The sequence below is a fragment of the Microcaecilia unicolor genome, chromosome 5 (assembly GCF_901765095.1).
Source record: "Microcaecilia unicolor chromosome 5, aMicUni1.1, whole genome shotgun sequence".
NCBI lineage: Eukaryota > Metazoa > Chordata > Amphibia > Gymnophiona > Siphonopidae > Microcaecilia > Microcaecilia unicolor.
The window spans coordinates 253,768,669-253,794,233 of NC_044035.1; the positions used below are offsets into that span (position 1 = coordinate 253,768,669).

General features: G+C 42.4%; 1 protein-coding gene across 2 annotated transcripts in view; it reads left to right on the forward strand.

The window, feature by feature from the left end:
- The first annotated feature begins 2,139 nt into the window (after window positions 1-2,139).
- POPDC2 (popeye domain containing 2) overlaps window positions 2,140-25,565 on the forward strand; it is a 43,456-nt gene continuing 20,030 nt past the window's right edge. The window contains exons 1-3 of one of the 2 annotated variants that reach the window (XM_030204000.1): window positions 2,140-2,959; window positions 11,322-11,430; window positions 23,819-24,200. In XM_030204000.1, coding sequence (XP_030059860.1) covers window positions 2,472-2,959; window positions 11,322-11,430; window positions 23,819-24,200 — 979 coding nt within the window. In that variant the 5' untranslated portion in view covers window positions 2,140-2,471. Of the gene's footprint in view, window positions 2,960-11,321; window positions 11,431-23,818; window positions 24,339-25,565 lie in introns of both variants that reach the window. The other variant, XM_030203999.1, reaches the window with a different exon arrangement.

Here is a 25,565-nt window from a genome sequence, read left to right on the forward strand (position 1 = left end):
TCCCCAGTTTCATTCCTGCTCTTTTATAGGAAGGAGTAAACATTTTAGAATCAATGAGCTATCCAAATTTGATGCTGGACTCTAACCAACCTTAAAGCTTACATTTGATAGGATTTAGCATAAGCCCACCCAAAATCTGATTGCTTCCAGACCTTGATTTGAGTTAGACATGTCTCTGTCAGAGCCTAGTGGAATCTGCTGGTTAGCATCATCACTATACAAATATAAAAATTAAACTCATATTTCCTCATGATGTCAGCTAGATGTTTCACAATAAACAAATGGGGAAAGGATACATAATGTGGGACCTTGTATTTCAACAGGAAGCTGAAAAAAATCTTTCCAACACTACTACTTGAGAGGGGCCCTCTAAAATTAATGGAACCAATTTAAAGCTATCCCACCAAGATCCATTGACTGGGGGCTTCCCATACCTGTCCTAGGGACCCCACTGCCATTTGAGATTTCAGGATATTCACAATGAATATACATGAGGTAAATTTGTATATGCAAAGTTTCAAGTGCATGTAAATTTATTTCATACATATTCATTGTGGACAGCCTGAAAACCCAACTGGTTGTGGTATCCCCAGTATACAAGGGCAGCCTCTGTTACATGCCATGATCAAGTTAAGTAAAATCAGTAACAACGCAGGCACTTTCTCCATGAAACTGACCAAATCATCTATTAAAGCAGCTTTAACAGATTCCGTACTTTGGTTGTGCCTATACCACTACAGATGGTGGTAGTGGAGTAGCCAGGAATTTTGAACAGGGGTACATTTCATGCTGTATCTTCCTCCTGCTGCTCCCTTATACCTTAAAATAACATCCAGTCTTCACCCGTGCAGTTTGAATTGCACTCATTGGCTGCCTGCAGCCTGCACCAGGGATTTCTCTCTGAACTGTTCCGCCCTTCAGAAAACAGGAAATTGTGTCAGAAATTGCAGGATGGTTCAGAGAGAAAGGCGCAATGCAGGCCACAGGCAGTCTGAGTGCCACTGGCACTGCATGGGCAAACCCTGGAGGTGATTTTAAGACATGGGGGGGAGTAGGGGGAGAGAGGGAATTGTAAGAGCCTTGAGGGGCTGGGAAGTGAAGAGAGAGATGTGGCGGGAGGGACTGAGAGGGGGTGCATATGTAACACATGCACCTTGAATGAATATACCACTGGATGGTGGTACAAGTAATCAAGAGCATCTATATGCATTCTGATTTTGCAGTTACTGCTATTTGAATAGGCTTTGTTAAAAAAAAAAAAAAGATGTGGGAAACCTGGGGGGTTGAATTTGTCATTCTTTATTATGGGGAGCTGGAAAATAGCCTTCCCTCAAGATGACATTAATGGTACTTCTGTCAGTCTAACATACATTCCTGCTCTTTGGGTGCAGTGGATACTTGAGCCCCTCAAATATTGAGCAAACTCCTTAGTTGTATCAAAGTTAGGGTAATGTATGTTAAATTTAGCACCCCCAATTGTTTTGAAAACTTGACTCCTATGTAGTCTGGTTCAATATTTTTAACATTTTTATTAGGTAGTCTGTAAACACTGCTACAATATGGAATCACAGTAAGTGGAATAAGTTTTCAAGTAATAGATTAGTGGCTTTTTTTTGTATGGATATTATTTTCTTTTTTACATCCATTTACTTTGTAAGGCTTTTACTAGACAAAATCTGATCTTTGAAAACTCAGCATTCAGAATCAGCCAGAAATTTCTTTGGCAGTCTACATTACATGGATTGTGCCCTTGATGATAAAAGAGGGGGTTAATTAATTAATTTTACTTTATGGTGCACGCTGGGTAAGTACGTCAGGAATAACTAAGTAGAGATACGTATGTTTTATCGTCTTTGCTTCTGTCCTCTGTTGTTCTTATCAGCTCACTCTTTGAGGTATGTGAAGAGGCTGGCCTGTCCGCTTGCTCTCTCATTTCTCTCTCTGGCAGTGCTTGTCTCCTCCTTGGGTTTCAATTCCAAACATGGTTATCCAGTTGGGGTCTCACTCCCGCCTGCTGCCAAGAGGTATCCATTCCAGATTAAACACTGGTTCTGTCTTGCTCACTCCCTCACACACACAGTCTCCATTTACACTCATCAAGAAGAAGGAACAGAGAGAGAGAGAGAAAAGTGTTTTCCATTGCTTTCTCAAATTCATTCTTTAGTTAAATGCCAGTTTCCTATTTACTCCAGCCTTTCAACTGGCATTTTCTTTTTATTGCTCTCTGGAGGTATGTCCTGTTTGGTTCTGAGCAGCAAACATGAAGCCTGCTCCCAGTGCAGCTAGCAGCTGAGAAGAAAGAAAACTTTCGCTTTTTATTATGTTTTGTTTTATTTTAAAGAAAATTCCATGAGGCTACTTTGGAGGTTCAGTTGAATCAGTGAGTCCTGAAAGGACCTGGAGATTTATTTTGATTGTTTTATAATTTTTTTGCTCAGATATAGGAAAGAATAACAGAGAGAGGAGGCAACATGAAACATAACTTGACACTAGTAGAACAGATTTTCCATACTCCTCTATGTGAGGGCTGGAATCATCTAATGGAAGGGGCTATTTACCATTTGGCCAGTGTTATTCTCCTGCTGGGCTATATGGGAGGGAGTGGCATATTTGGCTCAATCTATATTTTTGGCTTTCTGGCCACAGGTTACTTCTGCTATGCCCTGTGGGGCTGGGTGGATGCATGTGGCCTGGATGTTTTTTCTTGGAATCTTCTGCTGGTGGTGGCCTGCTTGCTTCAATTGGCCCATCTCATGTATCGCCTACGTAAGGACACCTTCCAGGAAGAGTATGACTCCCTCTACAAAACCCTTTATCAGCCCTTGCAAGTGCCCATGGATGTGTTCAAGGAGATTGTCAAGTGCAGTGAGGATAGAGTCTACTCGCTGGTTAAGGACCAGAACTATGCCGTAGAGGGAAAAACTCCTATTGATCGCCTATCACTGCTTATCTCTGGCAGGTAAGTGCCTTAGCACACCCAGCTCATGATTTTCTTTTTTTCTTCATTATCTTTTTAAAACATAAAGCACTGTTTCTCCTTTGAAGTGCACATATTTCTTTTTCCTTGGGATCTCCAAGCCCTTGGCTATCTAGTATCATTTGAATCATTCCAAATAACTATCTGCAGCATGAGGCAGTACTGCAGGCCAAATATTAACATATTCAGCCTTTCACAAGGCTCAGGAATCTTCCAGCATGTAGGCCTCTAATTGGACAACATAAGAATACAAGAATAGCCATACTGGTCAGACCAATGCTCCATCTGGCCCAGTATCCAGTTTTTAACAATGGCCAATCCAGGTCACAAGTACCCGGCAGAAACCCAATTAGTAGCAACATGCCATGCTACCAATCCCAGGGTAAGCAGTGGCTTCTCCATGTCTATCTCAATAGCAGACTATGGACGTTTCCTCCAGGAAATTGTCCAAACCTTTTTTAAACTCAGATATGCTAACCACTATTACCACATCCTCCAGCAATGAGGATGCCAAAGCACCATCTGAACATATGAACCTCTTAATTTTATAAACTCGTGCACACAATATTACACTTACACACAAAGTTGTGTGTGAAAATTATAGAATAGTGCCAGTTATGCATATAACAATTTAATAATTATCTACTAATTGGCATTAACAACCAATAATTGATGTTAATTGGCAGTAATTTGCAGTTACACGTGTAACTGCCCTTAGTCAGGATTCTGCAAATTGTGCATTCCAAGAGCAGACTGACAGTGATTTGGGCCCCTAGGCATTAAAGGTCATTGGACCCCCCCTGGCTGCTGCCCACTGGCCCACCCCAACACTGTGCTGCCAGCTCCCTCCCACACATTCCAGGCCTCGCTGCCGCAGCACCCTCCCACGCTTACAGTCCCCCTACTGCTGCAGCTGCCACCTCCCTCCCTCACATTACAGTCCCCTGAGCCTCAGTGGGCCCTTCCCAGTCCTACCTAGTGGCTTCTTTGGGGGCAGGAAAGAACCCCACTCTTTCCTGCCCACTACTGCTATTCTGCCCAGTGCCGCAGTGTTTTCAAAATGGTTACTGAGACTTCCCGCGATAGTTTCATGGGTCTAGACAGTCTCGCGAGACTTCTGCAGGGAGTCTCGGCAGCCATTTTTAAAACACGGCGGCTCTGAGCAGAATAGCAGCAGCAGGCAGGAAAGAGTGTTGTTCTTTCCTGCCCCCGCAGATGCCACGAAACCACCAGGGTCCTTCAAGGTGGGACCAGTGAGGGCCCACTGAGACTCAATGGGCTGTAGTGTGTGGCGGTGGTGGTGAGCCTCTGGGGCCCCTAGAGCCTCTGGACCCTCAGGTACTGCTCGGTTGCCTGAAAGATCAGTCCGCCCTTGGTGCATGCAAAATCCATAGTACACAACTCTAAGGGAACGTGGACCTGGGAAGGCATGGGTAGGTAAGGGATGTGCCTAGCATTTATGCGTTATTCTATAGATAAAGGTTTTGAACCTAACACAATTAGTTGTGAGCATTTACATCAGCCCTTGAGCTGGTGTAAGTGAATGTACCTAAAGTTAGAAGTGTAACTGTAGACTTAAGATAGTATTTTATAATGACAGTTATGTACAGAATCCATCTAACTTTAGCCAACGTTTGGAGAATTAGGAGTGGAATGGGTAGACGTGAATCGTTTATTTACTCTTTCCAAAAATACTAGGACTAGGGGGCATCCGATGACACTACAAAGTAGTAAATTTAATACGAATCAGAGAAAATGTTTCTTCACTCAACATGTAATTAAACTCTGGAATTCGTTGCTAGAGAATGTGGTAAAGGCGGTTAGCTTAGCGGGGTTTAAAAAGGCTCTGGACGGCTTCCTAAAGGAAAAGTCCATAGACCATTATTAAATTGACTTGTGGAAAATCCACTGCTTATTTCTGGGATAAGCAGCATAAAATGTATTGAGCTTTTTTGGGATCTTGCCAGGTATTTGTGACCTGGATTGGCCACTGTTGGAAACAGGATGCTGGGCTTGATAGACCTTTGGTTTGTCCCAGTGTGGCAATACTTATGTACTTATGAAATGTTCAGAACTGGGTGTGCATTACTCATCTCAGTTCATAAAGGGAAAAAAAAACAACAATTTTGAAACAGGCTACTGTTTTTTTTTTATTCCACTTCCTGTTGGCATTTGGTCCTTTTAACATTTTTGGCTTAGCTCTGACTGAATGATTGAACTAGATTGGTGGTTATAAAGGCATCAGGAAAGGGAGGGGAAATCGGTAATGTACATTGAGGGGAAATAGAAGCCATTACTTTTTTGATTTAAATATGTTACCTCTAATACCTCTGTGGGCATCTTTATTTTATAAAATAATTTCTGTCCCTTCATCTTTGACTGTCCCATCCCCCATCCCCCATCCTCCATTTCCACATAGAATACCTGAGCAGTTCTTAAGAGCCCTATGGCTACACCTCAGGAAATTTGCATAAATAAATTCTAAACTATGTAAAATTATGCATAATTTACTGGGTATACCAAGTGCTGTCCCTCTCCCCCTTACCCACCAGGTACACTCTCCTTTTTCTACCTTCTTCTTGCACTCTCTCCCCCTCCTGGCACACTCTCTTTCTCCAAGGCCCAACATCTCCCCATGTCTCTCCTGTTCACCCTCCAAATAGGTCCAACATCTCTCTCTCTCTCTCTCTCTCTCTTCCCCCAATCATGTCAAGCTTCTCTGTCTCTCTCCCCCATCTCCCCTACCTCCATCCCCACCCTACTAGATCTAGTAGAGTGGGGCTAGAGGAGTGGCCTACTGGTTAGCACACTGGTCTTGTAGTCCAGAGGTGGCTGGTTTAAATCCCACTGCTGCTCCGTGTGATCTTAGGCAAGTCACTTAACCCTCCATTGCCTCACATATAGCATACCTGAATGTAATAGGTCCACCATGACTATATTTATGTGTTGGATAGTTTTTTTCTTCATAATAATTTCTACCACTTTGCCTGGAACCAGCTTTAGACTCACTGATCTGTAGCTTCCTGAATCAACCCAAAACCCTTTTAAAAAAATTGACATTATACTGGTCACCTTCCAATCTTCAGATACTGTAGATGATTTTAAAGATAGGTTATAAATTACTAATAGTAGATCTGCAATTTCATTTTTTAGTTCTTTCAATATTCTGGGGTGTAGAACATTCAGTCCAGGTGATTTGCTATTCCTTAGTTTGTCAGTTTGCCCTGTTACATCTTCCAGATTTATAGAGATTTGTTGAATTTCCTCTGTTATCACTATTAAATATAATTTCCTTACATCTTCTCCCTTAAAATCCAAATCAAATAATTCATTTAGGAGTAAATATTCAAAGCAATTTAATGGGGCAGGAAAAGCTCCTGTCCTGTTAACTTGCTTGTTCCTGGCTATCCGCTGATATTCATTGGCACTTAACTGGGTCGAGACCCTGAATATTAGCATTGACTGGCTATGCACTATCCAGTTAGTGCTGGGGCAATCTGGGGATGGAGTCTGGGTGGAGCCAGCATTTATCTGGGCACTAATGAGATTCAGTGCTGGCACCCAAATAGCTAACTGGGCAGATATGATTGTTTAAAAAGCAGCTCAGTCTTTACCTAGTCAGCTATCTGGGCATTAGCACTAAATATCATCCAGTAACGAAATAATTTCTGGCTAACAGCCTGATCAGTTTTTTCTTTCCCTTCAAAATGTTCCGCCTCACCCCAAACTCTCCCACCAAGAGTTTAATCTCCCATCCCCCTGAAGATTCCTCTTCACCCACCTATCTGTAAGCTCCCCCACCCCCCCGGCTTACCTTATGGTCCCTGGGGGTAGGCTGGGCAGGCACGAACTCAATCACTCTTGCCCATGCAAGTTCCTGGCTTAAAATGGCAGTGTAGCCTCTAGCGGTAGACTTTAGTTACTACAGGTAGGGGGGGGGGGGGGTCAAGACTTCATCAGAAGTACCACAAGACTACTACTAGAGATTGCAGCAGTCATTTTAAGTCTGGAGCTTGAGCAGGAACAATAAAGGGTTTGGTCCTACCCAGACTACCCTCTCCTAAACCACTAGAGACCTTAAGGTGGGCTTCAGGTAGGTGAGTGAGGGAAAAGCTCTTCAGGAGGGGAGTTGATCTTGCTGAGGTCTGGGAAGCAGGTTGGAGAAGGGGGTAAGCTCTTGGAGGAGTATTGATCATTTAATTGTTCAACTGAATCCTTCACACAGGCTTCTTGCTTCAGATGTACTTGAAAAGTTTTGAATGAGTTTGTGCCTCTGCGGCAAGCTTTTTTTTAAAATTCTCTTTTTGCCTCCCTTATCAGTTCTTTGCATCTAATTTGCCAGTGCTTATGTTGTTCTTATTTTCTTCATTTGGATACTTTTTTTTTTTCAATTTTTGACAGATACAATATAATAGCCATCTTCAATTTATCTTATCACCATGAATGCTGTTGTTTGGCCTTCCTTCTGCCTTTTATATACATGGAATTCATCTGGTCTGGTCTCCAAAAGATAGTATTTTTAAACAATGTCCATGCTTGATGTAAACTTTTGCAGCTGCTCCTTTAAGGATGTTTTTTCTACCCTGTATACAGAAAGAGTTAAGGGAAGTGGTGACTGTACATCTCACAGTTCTGTTCTGTTTATTGCTTGAGGCCTAAGGCAGGGGTGCCCAACTGCTTTTTTTTTTTTTATGTTTCAACAATTTTTTATTGATGAGGTCACATGGTATACAATTCCATCTCAGTCAATATAAATCGTATAACAGCAAAGTCTAGTACATATTACTAAACCTGAAATGTCCATCATCAATGTTTTCCAAACTTTTCTTCCCTATCCCTTCCTTCTTGTCTACTCCTATATCTATAATGTGTACATGTATAATTACTGTGCAGTTGCATAACTATTAACAATAAACTTTTATATGAAACTCCAATATTTATAACTCGTGTTTTACTCAGGGTATTATCCCAACAATATTTACTGGTGGGTCCTCTTAATGTGCTCCTTCAAAGGATTGTTCTCCTATCTAATAATACACATGTCCCTCTATTATGCATTGAACATTACCCTTCCCACTCCTATACCCCCCTCCCCGCCAACCTCCCTCCCCCTCTACTCGCTTAAAATGTTCTCTAAACAACATGGTTAATTACCTCTACCTCTGCACATGCTATTCCTACCAGAGTGTAAAATATTGGTCTTGCTTCTTTTGGCACTGTGCTCCTCTTATAATAGGGGCAGATTATTGAGCACTGCGCTTCTCGCTTTATGTGAGATACTGTGTAAATATCTGTTCCAAATTGAAATAAAGACTTTTCTTTTCTTTGGGATGCCGCGTGCCGCTCTAGCCTCCCATAACATCAACTAATGAAATTTATTCCTCCAAAACCAGATGGTGGGTGGTTCCTCTTGCAACCAATGCCTCAGTATACATTTTTTCCCCACTGCGTATGCCTTACCCAGTAATAGATCCATGTTCTTGTCTGATAGCTCATAGGCCCCCCTTTTGTTTAATAACACCCCTCTCCACGAGGGAATTAGTCTGTGGCCTATGAGAGTCTCAAGGTAATTATGGATCCTTTTCCAGAATATTTTCACTTTGATACAACTCCAAAATGTATGCAGAAGTGTGCTTTTTTTTTTTTTTTAAAGCATGCCTTTTTTACTCCTTTCCTTTCTTTTGACGAATTCTAATTTCTTATCCGTGAGTCAACATTTTTAGTTTGCTATTAATTTTAATGTCTGTTATATGTTTGGCTGACCCTCTATGATTTCTGTACTCTTTTATTGTACACTGCCTAGATATCTGTTGAACCAAGAGTGGTATACCAAATGTATTAAATCAGTCAATCCATCCATTCATCCATCCATCCATCCATTAATTCTGGAAGGCTGCAGATCAGTTTTCCACTTCACCCTGACAGACCAGTCCAGGCATACAGGTTACCAGCAGATGGAGGCAGTGAAGAACTCTTATCCAGGCTCAACCTTTGGTACAATAGGTGACACAGATGAGCTGCTTAGCCAGTATTTCTCTGCCTCCAGCAAGTTGAGAGCATTTCTGGATGCTGCAGCAGGATTGAAGAGCTCAATGCTGCAACTCCTTAGGGGCTTCCCTGGTGATTAAGGGTGGAGATGAGGGGTCCAGAAGAGTACCCTTTCTTTAGGACCACCAGGTCCCTGGAGCCTGAGTAAACTACCTCTGTGGAGCACCTGGATGGCAACAGCTTGAAAAAAAAGGAAACACAAAGGCTGGAGAGCCACTGGTGAGGTGGGACCTGTATGAAGGTGAACAATTGGTGTGAGTCTCAGCAGTAAAGAGGAGCCTTGGGCTCACCAGTCCATGGATGGAGGTGTGGAACCTGTGGGAGCTGGTGCCCCAGTAATGTGGCTGGGAGGCTTGAGTATATTCTGATCACTATATCTCAAAAAACATATGGCAGAATTAGAAAAGGTTCAAAGAAGAGTCACCAAAATGATAAAGGGAATGGGATGCCTCTCATGTGAGAAAAGGCTAAAGAAGTTAGGACTCTTCAGCTTGAAAAAGAGATGGCTGAGGGAAGATATGATTGAGGTCTACAAAATCCTGAGTGGTGTAGAATGAGTAGAAGTTGAATCAATGTTTTTAGTCTTTCAAAATGTACAAAGACTAGGGGACATCAATGGAAATACTTTTAACACAAATAGGAGGAAATATTTTTTCACTCAATGAATAGTTAAGCTCTGGAACTCTTTGCCAGAAGATATAGTAACAGCGGCTAGTGTATCTGGGTTTAAAAAAGGTTTGGACAAATTCCTAGAGCAAAAGTCTATAGTCAGCTATTGAGACAGACATGGGGAAGCCAGTGCTTGCCCTGGGATTGATAGCATGGAATGTTGCTACTTTTTGGGTTTCTGCCAGGTACTTGTGACCTGGATTGGCCACTGTTGGAAACAGGATACTGAGCTAGATGGACCATTGGTCTGACCCAGTATGGCTATTCTTATGTTTTTATGTACTCCACATACTCTGGCTTAGGAGTGAGGTTCATTACTGTCATGGTATGTGCAAAAATAATATAACCAAAGCGGTAATATAGTAACAAAACACATAGGCAAAACCAAATAAAATTACTTGTTACTCAAACTGCAAATCACACAATGTACCCTGAGGAGAAACACTGTTTCATATATAAGATGGAGAAAAAAAGCCTCAGATTAAAGTTACAGCCACTCAGTAAGTAATATAATGTAAAGCAGTCTCAAGTGTACAGAATGTGTAGTAATGAATTTTAGTAATTAGTTTTATCTAAAGATTATTTGTATGTTTCCACTACTTTACATGATCCCTTTCAATTGAAAATTGATTTAGAAAATTTTTTTTGTAAGTTGTATTTTCAAGATCGAGCTACAGGATTGGATCGTATAAAAGTGTTTCATAGATATGGCAGTTAGAAGTTGTAAATTGGTTTATATTGCATTATCACACTGAATAACAGCTTTCACCACTGTGCACTCTGGGCCCAAATGGAAAAAATATTAAGGGGTCCTTTTACTAAGTGTGGGCGTGTTTTTTTGGTGCATGCCGGGCCAGTTTTTACCGTGTCTAGGAAAAAGGGCATTTTTTTCAATGGGCTGGGAAAAGGGCCTGCGGTAAAATTGAAACCAGTGAGCACCTATTTACGGCCTGAACCCTTAACACCACCCATTGATCTAGCAGTAAAGGCTCACACGCTACATATGTGGTGACCGGTCGGTGTGTACCAACTGCCGATTAACGCCAGAAACACCGCACACGGTAGGAAATAAAATAATAATTTCTTCTGGCAGTATGGGTGCTTGCCATATCTGAAATTACCACCAGGAGAGCATGTAGTCTCATTTTGGTATGTGCTGCACGCGCATAGAGCCTACCATGCCTTTATAAAAGGGCCACATAACGCTGCATACTTTTTAGCGTAGATGTAAAGGTCAACAAACAAGTTGAAGGCCAGTACTTCCCAGCCCTCTCCTGGAGGCACACCAAGCCAGATAGATTTTCAGAACTACCATAATTAATATGCAAGAGACAGATTTGCATGTGATGGGTCTCTGCTATATGCGAATTTAGCTCATGCATATTCATTGTGGTAATCCTGAAAACCTGACTGGCTAGGTGTACCTCCAGGAGCGAGTTGAGAAGCACTGTTGTAGGCAATTCTGTTCTTTTATGTTGGAATCAATACTTTTCTAAACAGCTTATGAGAACTACCCTTCCTTCATCAGATAAAAGCAAAATACCTTTTTAGTATAAAATAGTATGGGACAATTTTCTCCCTTTCTCTCTTTTTCTTCCTTATCTCTTTTTTTTCTTACTTGTCATAGGGTCCGTGTCAACTTGGATGGCCAATTTCTGCATTATATCTTTCCGTACCAGTTCCTGGATTCAGCAGAATGGGAATCTTTGCAACCCTCGGAAGAGGGGATATTTCAGGTAACAAATGGCATTATCAGGGCAGAACTTAGCATGTTGTCTAGGTTCAGCTTCTTGACTTAGAGTCACCAAGAAAGTACGTATAGGCCATTCTTGTGGGGTTGGGGCAGAGATGTAGAATATTTTTGAGTGCACTTTTAGGACTTTGCTCGAAATACAAAGAAGATAGATTTTCATTCAAAGCAGTTAAGGTTACACAAGAGATGATACAGAATGGTTTAGGTTTCCAAACTCTATTGAGCTTTAAATTGGGCTGTGTCAGCATTGCTGAGTGACAGTCGCTAGCGTGGCTTAGTAAACAGGGAAGTTAATTACCTCACTAGTTATTCCCCTCTCTACATCATTTATAAATATGTTAAAAAGCAGCAGTCCCAGCACAGAAGCCTTGGGAACCCCACTATCTACCTTTCCCCATTGAGAATACTGAGCATTTAACCCTACTCTCTGTTTTTTATCTTTTAACCAGTTTTTAATCTGCAATAGGACATTACTTCCTATCCTATGACTTTCTAATTTCCTCAGGAGTCATTCATGAAGTACTTTGTCAAATGCCTTTTGAAAATCCAGATACACAATATAGACCGGCTCACCTTTATCCATATGTTTATTTACCCCATCAAATAAAATGATTTATTTTCACATTTGTATCCCACCTTATCCAAAGAGGGTAACAATAAAACATGCATAATCAATAAACAAGAAAAACAAACCAACAAACAAACAAACAATTAATTAAGGATACATTCATATCAAAATCTAAATGATAGTCCCTCCACAGACCATGCAAAGACTCATAGAAATAGATTGGTGAGGCAAGATTTCCCTTGACTAAATCCATGTTGACTTTGTCTCATGAATCCATGTTTATGTATATCTCTGTAATTTTGTCCAGCCCCTCTCCAAAAAAAAGTCCCCACTAAGGGGGCAGTTCTATAAGTGGGCACCTCCAGTTTGGTGCCTCAATTCAGCATGATAGGAGTCTGTTCTATAATGACACCCGGGCACCCAGGTGTCATTATGGAATATTAGCATAACCTGATATCAGCACACCCAAGGAGATTTAATTGACATGAGACTGCGGGAATGTGCTTGGCCCATGATCAGGCCTAATCCAGTAGGCGGAACTTGCTGCCATATTGAGTCACCCAAAACAATAGCAATCACTTATTAGAAATAAGGGCCGCCTATGTGTGCCTTGGCAAGGACCAATAGTTTACTTTGGTTTGAGTGTATCAAGATGGCGGCTATGGCTTGAGTCTTGTCATGTGATGTCATCTCCTCTCAATTAAACCTCTTTGAGTGCACCTAACATTTATGTGCCTGCAGTTACACCAGCAATAGACCTGCTGTAACTGGGGGTGCCTAAATGTTGTATGGATGCTTGTAACTGACAGTGTTCTGTATGTTAGGGAAGGGGATGGAATTTGATATACCACCTTTCTGTGCTTGCAATCAAAGCAGTTTACATATTATATACAGGTACTTCTTTTGTACTTGGGGCAATGGAGGATTGAGTGACTTGCCCAGAGTCACAAGAAGCTACAGTGGGAATCGAACCCAGTTCCCCAGGTGCTCAGACCACTACACTAACCATTAAGCTACTCCTCTACACACAAATTACATGTCTAATTGGGAGCCCTGCCCATGCATCACCCATGTCTATGCCCCCTTTTTCAGTTATGCTCTATAGCACTTATGCGCATTCTTACAGAAGCTCTTAGGGTGCTTAGGCATATAAGTGCTATTTTGTTTGTCCATTTAAACTCACGAGGGGTGCATAACAGTGGGTGTCTAGTAATAGAATTGTCCCTTAAGTCTTTGAAAATAATCTAGAGTTTAGACAATCTTTAATTATCAAATTTAGTGTAACATTTGATAAGTGTAACTTGTCACTAATGAACTGAATGTTAATTATAACTTACTGCATCTGTAGGGAAAGAGATCTTGTGACCACTTCCCTTCTCAACCATGCATATGAATATGTTACTATTATGGCGTTATAGTTTTGTTTTGTTTGGGAGCTGGCTTACTCTTTTTTTTGTGTGTGACAATTGCTTGTTTACTATAAGAATGAAGCAATTTGGATTATTTTATGTAGTGTATCAGACAACAGCCAAATGTTTACTGTGCTGATGTGGTATATTCTCTATGTCACTAGAATATCACATGACTGCCTAATCAACTGCTAGACTCTAGCAATTAATCACAGCATAGCATGGCATGGCATTACGGCCTTGGAATTCACAGGCCTCATGTCCCTCTTTATTATTTATAGAACAGAATGTAGGCACTGAAAGAGCAAGGTCATTAGTTCCTTTGAAACTGAGGTCCCAGGAATGAGAGAACATTTTGTAGTTTCACATAATTTCATAAGAACATAAGTGTTGCCATATTGGGACAGACCAAAGATCCATCAAGCTCAGTATCCTCTTTCCAACGGTGGCCAATCCAGGTCACAAGTACCTGGCAAGATCCCAGAACAGTAAAACAGACTTTATACTGCTTATCCTAGAAATAAGCAGTGGATTTTCCCAAGTCCATCATGATAATGGTGTATGGACTTTTAGGAAAGCGTCCAAACATTTTTTAAACCCTGCTAAGCTAACTGCTTTTATTACATTCTCTGGCAATGAATTCCAGGTGACAATAAAGGGTCTAAATGATGGCCTCAGCAAACCCTTTTTCTGGATGCTGTCAAGCAGTGTCTCCTCTTCCTTCAGGTATAATTTTGATTTATTTGTCTGTCTTTAGTTCAGAGAACATTACAGTTCTATTGAGGTGCTTGTTTTTTATTATTATTATTATTTTTTTTTTTTAATGTAGAGCCACTGAATTGCTTTATGTGCCAGTGTCCCACTGTTCTCCAGAGGAAACACTGATCTTTGGTGTGCTAGGCATGGATGGCAGCTTGCCCTGGCATCTGTGCTCAGAAAAATCATTTGACCCTACAATTTGTGAGTTAAAGTGTGATTCTGTTAGTGGGCTAGTTTTAATATTAGCGCAGGCCCATTTCCCGGCCCCATTAAAAAAATTGTCTTTTTCCCAGCTGCGGTAAAAAATAGCCCAGCTCACGCCTAAAAGATGCACCCACACAGGCCACTTTTTATCGTGGCTTTGTAAATGATCCCTTAGTGATTTACAAGCTTGGGATACCCTGGACCCCAGAGGTAACACAATAGCAAAAATAGAGAACCACTGAACAGACATGATTATCAAGAGGAAGGGGATGGGAAGGGAATGGGAAAAGAAGTGGAGGAGTAGCCTAGTGGTTAGGGTGGTGGACTTTGGTCCTGAGGAACTGAGTTCGATTTCTACTTCAGGCACAGGCAGCTCCTTGTGACTCTGGGCAAGTCACTTAACCCTCCATTGACCCATGTAAGCCGCATTGAGCCTGCCATGAGTGGGAAAGCGCGGGGTACAAATGTAACAATAAAAAAAAAGCTTTAACTTTTGGTCAGCTGCCAGTCGCAAAGCTGACTTAGTTAAGTATGGGGCTCCTAGGAGAGAGGGACCCTGTGCGGCCACCCTTGTCATCCCTCCTTAAGGCTGGAGCTGCTGTAGAAGATAGTAAAGATGGGCTAGTTGTAGGGTTGCCTATTTGCTTAAATTTTTCAGGAGAGGCCAATCCAGTCCTGGACTTACTATACTGCACAAATGGAGAGGTAGTTCATTGATTCCTAACACTGTTCTGGAGGTTTGCTTTTCAGAATATCCATAAGGAATATGCATAAGATTCGAAACCAGTATATATACACCAATGTATGCAAATCTGTCGTGGATATTCATTGTGGCAATCATGAAAATGTGACTGGCTAAATGTGCCTCCAGCAAAGAGCTGGGAACATTACAGTTCTGTTTTCCTTGTAGGCACAGCTGTAAGATTTTGTGGCATCCTGCCAAGGGTTCTTCACTATTAGTCACTATTCTGATCACCTGGCTCTGCTCAATCATTGGTTGCAACTGGCCAGAATAGCATAGATAAATTAGTATAACCTACTCTTAATTATAGGATGGTTTTGCCCAGTGGGAATATCGGTTCAGCTTATCACCATAGCCTGTATAACTCTGAAATTTCTCAAGTGTCCTCAGTGTGCATGTGGAGAAATGCAGGCAAAATATAACCCAGGAAAGGTTTTCTTTTTATTTAATTCCATTTGTGCATCATATCATCAAATGGAATGGAATTACATAAAATTAAAAAAAAAAAAAAACCTCTGCCCTGGATTATGTTGTGCTTGTTCTTTTCCATCCACATGCACCCAGAAAACTCATGAGGAACATCCCAGCCAGCAGGTGATAGGCTGTACCAATATTCCAAAAATACACAAAAAGATCTGCTGTCAAAAAATGACAAAAAACTATCTAAAGCACAAGCTGTATAATGCCCAGCAGGAAAAAAAGGCCTCAAAGAGCTTCCAGGTCCTGAATCGATCTGTTGAAGCTATAATGGGTCCAAAGACCCTGCCTTCATCATTGGCCAAAAAAACAGCGTCAACAGATCGATACAGCTTGTGCTTGAGATAGTTTTTTGTCATTTTTTTGACAGCAGATCTTTTTGTGTATTTTTGTATATTTTAGTTGATCTGCACCCGAACAACATTCCAGTGTAGTTGTACCAATATTCCTACAGAACAGAGGGGGGTACTGGGCATTACCATCCTATAATTAAAAGAGAATCTTTCCTCCATCTCAAGTTTCCTGAAAGCGAAGAAGTAAAGGAGCAGGATACAATTCACAGTGGAAATTTCCTTCTGCATCTGACCTAGACCCAAATGTCTGAGGAACAGTTACTTCAGATTTCATCAGCTCTCCAGAAGTGAAACTCTGCTAAGCAAAGCCCTATTTGGCATGCTTATAAGTACATGGTCATCAAAACCACTTGAGAAGGCGTTATGCATTATTTTTCTGCCTCCACAATTAAACTTTCTGAGATATTCATTATTCATACCAACTTTGGATGAGAGGTGCAGTTTCTGAAGTTGTCATCGAAGCCCCTGAAAAGCTCCACTCCAGCCCATCCAAGTCTATTCAACTATGATCAGGGCACAGACAGTAGAAGTCTGCCCAGCATTCGCCTTATTCTCCAACTTCTGAAGTTGAATCTATCCAGCCACGATCTGAGCACAGATCATAGAAGTCTGCCCAGTACTGGCATTTTTTCCCCAATTATTGCTACCTAATCTCCACTAAGCTTCTTTGGATCCATTCCTTCTAAACAGGGTTCCTTTGTGTTTATCCCACGCATTTTTGAATTCTGTTATTATTTGCATCTCCAGCACCTCCCATGGGAAGGCATTCCAGGTATCTACCTCCTTCTTAGTGAAAAAATACTTCTTGACATTATTCCTGAGTCAACCCCCTTTCAACCTCAATTCATGTCCTCTAGTTTTACTGCCTTCCTGTCCCTGGAAAATATTTGTTTGTGGATTAATACCTTTAAAATATTTGAACATCTGTATCATATCACCCCTGTTTCTCCTTTCCTCCAGGTCAGCAAGTCTCTCCTTGTACGCCTTGTTACGCAAACCCCATTTTCGTCGCTTTTCTTTGAACAGCTTCAAGTCTTTTTACATCCTTAGCAAGATATGGCCTCCAAAACTGAACACAATGCTCCAAGTGAGACCTCACCAATGACTTGTACAGGGGCATCAACATCTCCTGCTGGTTGCACTCCTCTCTATGTAGCCTAGCATCCTTCTGGCCATGGATACCGCCTTGTTGCATTGTTTCATCACCTTGAGATCCTCTGATACCATCACCCCAAGGTCTGAGTCGAGCTTACCAATCTTTCCCCTCCTATCTGGTACATCTCTTTTGGGATTTCTGCACCCCAAGTGCATCACTCTACACTTCTTGGCATTAAAGTTTAACTCAATTACTAAACCAATGGGGAATTTAACCACCAACTATCTGTGCTCAGCTACAAATACCAATATCTAGCACAGTTTAAAATATAACAATTCTCAAAAAATATATTGCAAAATGATGTGAATGGTTTCAGACAAGTAATAGATATACACACATAACACTATTTATTGTAAAATACTATGATGTTATAATGTTAATATATTTTTATCTTAATAAGGTGGATATCCAGTGCAACTCATATTGTCTTATTACAAACTTCCCAAACCCACTAAAACAACAAAAATACTGTACTTATCTGAAGCAAAGCTTCATTGTCCAGATGACCCCATTTTTTGTGGAAGCAATTTATTGATGATCTGGCAAGGCACAGAAGATGAACTTAAGGAATTTGTACAGTATATTAATGGGGTGGACAGTAATACTCAGATCACAGTACATTGGGATGACAGGCAAATAATTTTTTTTAGATTTATCGGTGTCTGTGACTGATTTGGGTTTGTTCAATACTTCTATATATCATAAATCAACTGATCAAAATATGTTGCTTCATTACTCTAGTTTTCATCCCAGACACTTGTGCAACAACATCCCTTTAGGACAATTCCTTTGACTGAAGTGTTTGTGTTCTTCTATGGTTCAGTTTAAGTATCAAGCAGCTTGTATTTCGAAGGTTTTTACAGCGGGGTTACCCTATTCCTGCCCTGAAGAAGGCTCATGCTGACAGATGGTTGCTCATGCAGCATCATCAACAGGACAAAAAAACCCCCATTGGTCTGTGTGTTGCCGTTTTCTTCTGCGGCTTACACAATTCGTTCTTTAATTATAAAATATTGGCATGTTCTAGGAGTTCATAATTCTTCAAGAGATATGCCACAATTTGCTTATCATAGGGGCAGATGTTGGGTGCATTGCTGTCTAATTCTAGAAATCAAACTCTTGGTTCACAAGGGCATTTTAAATGTGGGGTGATTACCTGAAAAGAACGATCAGAAAGGAAGGAGGTGAACCAGAAAAGAACAGCCCCAGAGATGCCCTAAGTTGACAGATGTGAAAGTAAGAGAGAATGATTAACAAGATCAAATGCACCCACTCGGACATTAGACACACTTTCCCCATGTGTGAGCACCAGATCCAGCGTTGCTCCTTTTGGGTTCCGTCACCATTTGTCTGAGCAGAGTACTTTGAAATGCATCCACGATCTCTCTACTTCTTTCCGATTCCACAGATGGAACTTTCCAATGCGCATCCGGCAGGTTGAAATCTCCTAGCAACAGTACTTCCCCTTTCTTTCCCAACTTTTGGATATCTACAACCAGATCTTTATCAAGCTGCTCTGATTGTGTTGGAGGTCTGTAGACAATACTCATGTGGATGAAGGTTCCATCTTCTCTTTTCAAGGCGATCCATATTGCTTCTTCCTTTCCCCAGTTCCCCTGCATTTCAGTCACTTTGATATTGTTTCTCACATGTAGAGCTACTCCTCCATCTTTTTGACTATTTCTATCCTTCCTAAATAGATCATAGCCCGGTATGTTTGTGTCCCATGAATGGGAGTCATTGAACCATGTCTCTGTGATAGCAACAATATCTAAATCTGTCTCTAACATCAGGGCTTGCAGATCATGAGCTTTGTTGCTTAGACTGTGAGTGTTTGTGGTCATTGCTTTCCAGCTACATTTCAGTGACAGTCTCATCTTCTGTATAGTTTTTTGTTTAGTCTTACCTTCTAGTGTGTTGCTAAGATTGTTGTTTACATTGCTTTCTTTACTATTGTCATATCTTTGCTGGGGGTGACTACCTGAATTGTCCTGTTTCCATATGGCACCTTCTAGTTTAAATGTCCAGAAACATATTGTCTGAATTTCTCACCAAGGATTCTTTTTACTGCCATAGTGAGATGTAGCCCATCATTACAATATAGTTTTTCCATGTATTGCCTCATCCTCCTATGTACCTAAAACCTTTTTGGTAACACTAGGCTTTGATCCACCTATTAAAGTTCTCAATATTTTGGAATCTTTCCTCTCCCTTTCCATAAGTAGGTAGAACTTCAGAAAAAGCTACAGTCTGTACCAACAGTTTTAACCCTCCCCCAGCTCTCAGAAAACTCTCTGCTCTACAAGTGGGGTATTATTGGCTGGGTCATTTGTTCCCAGGTGGATAACAACATCAGTGTTAGTCTCTTCTCTGATTATAGTCAGTATTTGCCTGGTACTCCTGGTAGCTGAGGATCCTGGACAGTGGCATAGCCAGAAGGCAATTTTTGGGTGGGCCAACAGGTTGGATGGGTGGGCACTAGACAGTGGTGTGCTGGTAAATGTTTAACAATAGGCTCTCTCCCCGGTCCACCTCTGCGCCCCCCGTCCACCTCTGGGCCCCTCATCCACCTCTGCGTCCCCCCCCCCATCCACCTCTGTGCCTCCCCTCAAAATTGCAGAGCTGGCTATAGCTGGGGAGAGAACCTGGGGGGGGGGGGGGGCAATGCATTACACTCTCCAGGAAAAAAAAATTAAATGATCCCAGGTTCCAATCTAATTCATGTTTAATGTGGGATAAAATGCCATAAATAAGTAAATAAATATAAACTTTTAACGCTGAGCACCTGATTCTCAAAGTGGACATATTCCAAACACTATAATGAAAATAAAATGATTTTTTCTATCTTTGTTGTCTGGTGACTTTGTTTTTCTGATCATGCTGGCCCAGTATCTGATTCTGCTGTTATCTGTCCTCTTAACTCCGTTTCCAGGGCTTCCTTTCCATTTATTTCTTTACTTTTCTCCTTTCTTCTTCATTTCTTGCCCTACATCCGTAAGTAAAAGCTGGGTCCTCCGCAGACTTGACTGTCCAGTGGATCCAGCTTCTGTCTATTTTCTCCATCCATGAGCAGTTTTTCTCCTCTCTTCCTTTTCCCTCATCTCATCTCCTTCCTCTCTCTTCCCTTCCCTCCATCCATGTCCAGCATTTCTTCCCTCCCTTCCCTCTCCTCCATCCATGTCCAGCATTTTTCCTCTCTCCTCTCCATCCATGTCCAGCATTTCTCCTCTCTCCCCTCCATTCATGTTTATCTCACTTCCTCTCTCTTCCCTTCCCTCCATCCATGTCCAGCATTTCTTCTCTCTCCCTTCCCCTCCATCCATGTGCATCTCCTTCCTCTGTCTTCCCTCCCCTCCATCCATGTCCAGAATTTCTTTTATCTCCCCTCCATCCATGTGCATCTCCTTTCTGTCATACCCTTCCCTCCCCTCCATCCATGTCCAACAATTCTCCTCGCTCCCTGCCCTCCCCTCCATCCACCCATGTCCAGCAACTCTCCTCTCCCCTCCATCCACCTATGTGCAGCAACTCTCCTCTCTCCTGCCCTCCATCCATCCATACCCAGCAATTCTCTTCTCTTCCCTGCCCCCCTCCGTCAATCCATACCCAGAGATTCTCCTCTCTCCCCTGCCCTCCCCTCCTGCTCCCATCCATGTCCTGCGATTCTCATTTGCCCCCATCCTCCCCTCCCATTTATATCCACCTGCCCGCCCTCTTCTTCCCCCAACATCCCCCTTTCTCTTCCTGCCACAGTGCCACCCTGCGTGCTGTGGTTTAAATCTTTTTTACCTCTGTCAAAGCGGCCGCATCATTGAAAGCCCTGCCCATCAAGCCTTCCCTTCGTGAGTTTGTTCCCTCAGAGTCCTGCCCTCACGGAAAGAGGAAATGACTTCAGAAGGCGGGACTCTGAGGGAACGAACTCACAAAGGGAAGGCTTGATGAGCAGGGCTTTCAATGATGCGGCCGCTTCGACCGAGGTAAAACAGATTTAAACCCCGGGGGATGTTGGGTGGGTGGGCCTGGGGGGAAAGTGGCTGGCCCGTCCAGGCCCGCCCGTGGCTACGCCCCTGATCCTGGAAGGCATTTTACTTTGTTGGACCTCTTGAACTGTGTTCCAAAGTCAATGCCTCTGATAATGGAATCCCCTAGCAGTAACAATTTTCTGGTTTGAGCTTCTTTATCAGTGCTTTTGGGGTGTCTTTTCTCTTGAGGTACCTTCATTAGTTCTGGTTCCACCCCAGTTCTTTTTTCTTGAGCATCACAATGCTCTAATGCAGTGAAAGAATTATGCAGGGACAACAACAGTAAGGGTAGATGCTATGCTTCTGTGTCTGTCTGAGCCTACTGTGACCCATCTATTCCTGGGTTGTTTTATTCTTTGAGGCAGTGGTGGTAAATTGGTATGATTCTGTGTATTGATGGAAGCTGCTTTAATTGAATCCAATTCCTCCTTAAGTTTGCTGAGCTCCTTTTTTATGCTAGCAAGCTGAAGACAGATGGGGCAGGACCTAAGCTGCTAGATGATGTGCCTTAGAACTAAATCACCACAATTATTACACTGAATAAAATACATCTTGGTTGGGCTTGGTATGAACAGGTGTTCTATGATAGGGTTAATAATCTACAAGATTACCTGTATGTGACTGATGAGTATTGTTAATGATTATTGGGTTGTCTATATATGAGTATCAATAGAGCTGATAATGTATTACACAGTTCAGTGGGATTAGCTCTATCCCAATTATGGGGGTTTATACAACTTTTAACACTTATGCAGAGTCTGTGCCATGATTTTTAAACATATGGGGCTAGATTGTATAATATGCCTAGGTGTATTCTATAAAGTATGCCTAAAATTTGGCATATTTTATAGAATATGCCTAAATGTCTGCGTGGTTTATAGAATACACTGAGCACCCATCCGCATACCTACATTTATTTTGGAGCAGTTGGTGTAAATACTGATGTCTAAATTAGGTGCAGACTGGGTGTATTCTATAACAACACACATAGATTTTAGAAACACACATGACTGACCCATTCCTTGCCCATGGCTATGACTATCCCGCTTATTTTCGAAAGTGATCACTGGCCATCTTCCGACATAAATCAGGAGATGGCCAGCAATCTCTCAAATCGGTATAATCGAAAGCTGCTGCTTTGACACCATCGCCGTTTTCCCATTGCCGAGCCGGCAAAAAGTTCAAGGGGGTGTGTCGGCGGCGTAGCGAAGGCGGGACATGGGCGGGCATGGGCGTGGCTACCAGATGGCCGGCTTCGCCCGATAATGGAAAAAAGAAAGCCGGCCGTAACGAGAATTTGGTCCACTTTATTTGGTCCCTTTTTTTTCAGGTACAACTCCCAAAAAAGTGCCCAAACTGACCAGATGACCACCAGAGGGAATTGGGGATCACCTCCCCTGACTCCCCCAGTGGTCACTAACCCCCTCCCACCCTCAAAAATAGAACTTAAAATTTTTTTTTTTGCCAGCCTCAAATGCCATAATTAGGTACATCACATCAGTATGCAGGTCCCTGGAGCAGTTTTAGTGGGTGCAGTGGACTTCAGGCAGGCGGACCCAGGCCCATCCCCCCTACCTGTTACATTTGTGGTGGAAAATGGGAGCCCTCCAAAACCCACCCGAAACCCACTGTACCCACATGTAGGTGCACCCCTTCACCCCTTAGGGCTATGGTAGTGGTGTATAGTTGTGGGGAGTGGGTTTTGGGGGGCTCAGCACCCAAGGTAAGGGAGCTATGCACCTGGGAGCTATTTTAATTTTTTTTTTACTTTTTAGAAGTGCCCCCTAGGGTGCCCGGTTGGTGTCCTGGCATGTGAGGGGGACTAGTGCACTATGAATCCTGGCCCCTCCCACTACCAAATGCCTTGGATTTGGCCGGATTTGAGATCGCCAGCTTCGGTTTCCATTATGGGGAAAAAACGATGCCGGCCATCGCAAACCCGGCCATCTCTGACATTTGGCCGGCCCCAACCGTATTATTGAAAACAAAGATGGCTGGCCATCTTTTTTGAAAATATGGTTTGCTCCGACCAGTTGTGGAGCCAGCCCCGGAGATGGCCGGCCATGGAGATGGCTGGCGCCATTCGATTATGCCCCTCTATGTGACTTAGAATTTATGTGCATCACATTACAGAATATGCTTAGACAGCTGTGCCAATTAATGCCAATTAGTGTCAATTGCTTTTTAAGTGGCAATTATCGGTGGTGTTTGGCTTGTTAATTAATTAAGTTGCGTGCATAAATCTAGAATATGACTGGATTTGTGTGCACAACTTAAGTTGAGCTATATAGAATCTAGGCATGATGTAGCTATTTTTGTTCACCAAAACAAATGAATAGCTTTCATGTTTCTAAGTTCTAAATGGGACTTTTGTTTACTTATTTTTCACTTCATTGATTTATGGTATTATTTTAAATTTTTGGATGGGTTTATACTACACCTGGTACTGGCCATACTCAAGTTCACATCACATTCCCATCTGGTCAGGTTCATATGAAAAGAAAAACATATTGGACATAAAAAGGGACTGAAATGTCTGAGCAGTAGTGCCAAATGTGAAGGCTTCAACATGAAAAAGAACAGAACAAAAGAAAAAAATCATAATAACACAAATGTCTTGATATTCTTTGCCCTGCCTCTCTATCACTTTCTGTTCATGTCAGCATTTCTGGTTCTTCCAGGTCACCCTGACAGCAGAGACTGACAGCAGCTACATCAGCTGGCCAAGGAAGAAGCTGTACCTCCTCCTGGCCAAAGAGCACTACATTGCCCGACTCTTCTCTGTCCTGCTTGGCTTTGATATCTCCCAGAAGCTTTATGCCCTCAATGACAAGCTCTTTGCCAAATTTGGCCTCCGGTTTGATATCCGACTACCCAGCCTCTACCATGTCCTAGGGTCTTCCCCAGAGGCTGAAGCAGAGAAGGAATCTGGTAGATCTTTTGAACCAGTGGTGTCTGTCCCTCAGCCAATGCCTACTATCCAGAAAGCTGTCCCGCCTCTCCCCCATGTCCCTCTGTCTTCTTCCCATGGCAGGGCATCTTGGCCTGACAGTGATGCGCTGGGTGAGGATTCTACGAGTCTTGTTCTGGAAGATTTTGCTGAAATGCCAGGGTCTTTTATGGATTGTATGAGCGAAAGGGAGTATATGAAATGAGGGCGATTCTAAGCATTTCACACATCATCTGGTTTAGTAACCCTCTGTAAGTAAATAATGCCTGCGGAAGGAAGGCTTCCACCATGCCTGAGCCCTTGAGGCTGCTGTTGCTTGTGCAAAGCTTATAGCATGTACCTGCTTCTAAAGGGAGAAGACATCCTGCCTTTATTGATCTGAGCTACTAACAACTGCTGGGGCTACAAACAAGCCAGATAAGGCCACAGCCTAGGTTTGTTGCATTTCTCGTATGCAGTAAGCAAACATTTCCACTCAGACACCCAGGGAATGTGAATTATTCTGATCTTTATCAGCAGTAGATGGGAATCATTACAAGCAGGTACTCAGGTAAATCAGGATCACAGCATAAAGGTGGATATAGTTGCTTTTCAGGTAGTCAAAGCACAATTAGAAATTCATAACAGTTAGCAGGAGTTGCAGAAAACAAGCACAGGGGAGGGCTTTACAGCTCTCTGTTCTGCTCTTGGGGAATTTTGAAGCAAGACAGAACACAGACACCAGCTCTACAGTCCCGAGGCTGTGCACACACTCTCAGCGCTGATATCAGAAAATAGTATGCACATGTTTAAAAATGCAAGTGTACAAACATTATTTACACTTTGACTTGACTCTGTCCCCAGAAATGCCTCTTTTTAGTTGAAAAAAATTGGTGACTGCTGCTGACTTGAATATTGATGGGCCAGGCTTCTGAAAAGTGGTTGGGGACATCTGGTGACTGCAAGTAGTTGCTCAATGTTGATTTCCAGTACTGGGCACCAAAAATTAGGAAAATCAATAGATGGCATAATTTATAAGCTTCAGTTTGAAGGTGTCTAAAATTTTGCTTAGGAACCTAATTTTCAGTCCAGATTTAAAGCCTCTGAAACTGACTGATGATAAACTGTTGTACTGCGGTGCCAAACATATGCTGATGAGTAACACACAAACCGCCTCATAATCGAAAGTGAAAGATGCCCATATTTCGACCCAAATCGGGAGATGGGCATCCTTTTCCCATGGGCGCCCAAATCGGTATAATCGAAAGCCGATTTTGGGCGACTTCAACTGCACTCTGTCGCAGAAACGGCCAAAGTTGACGGGGGCATGTCGGAGGCGTGGTGAAGGCGGGACTGGGGCGTGGTTATTGGCCAAGGAGAAATGGGCGCCTTCAGCCGATAATGGAAAAAAGAAAGGCGTTTTTAGTGTGAATTTAGGTCACTTTTTCTGGACCTTTTTTTTCACGAACAAGTCCCACAAAAGTGGCCCAACTGACCAG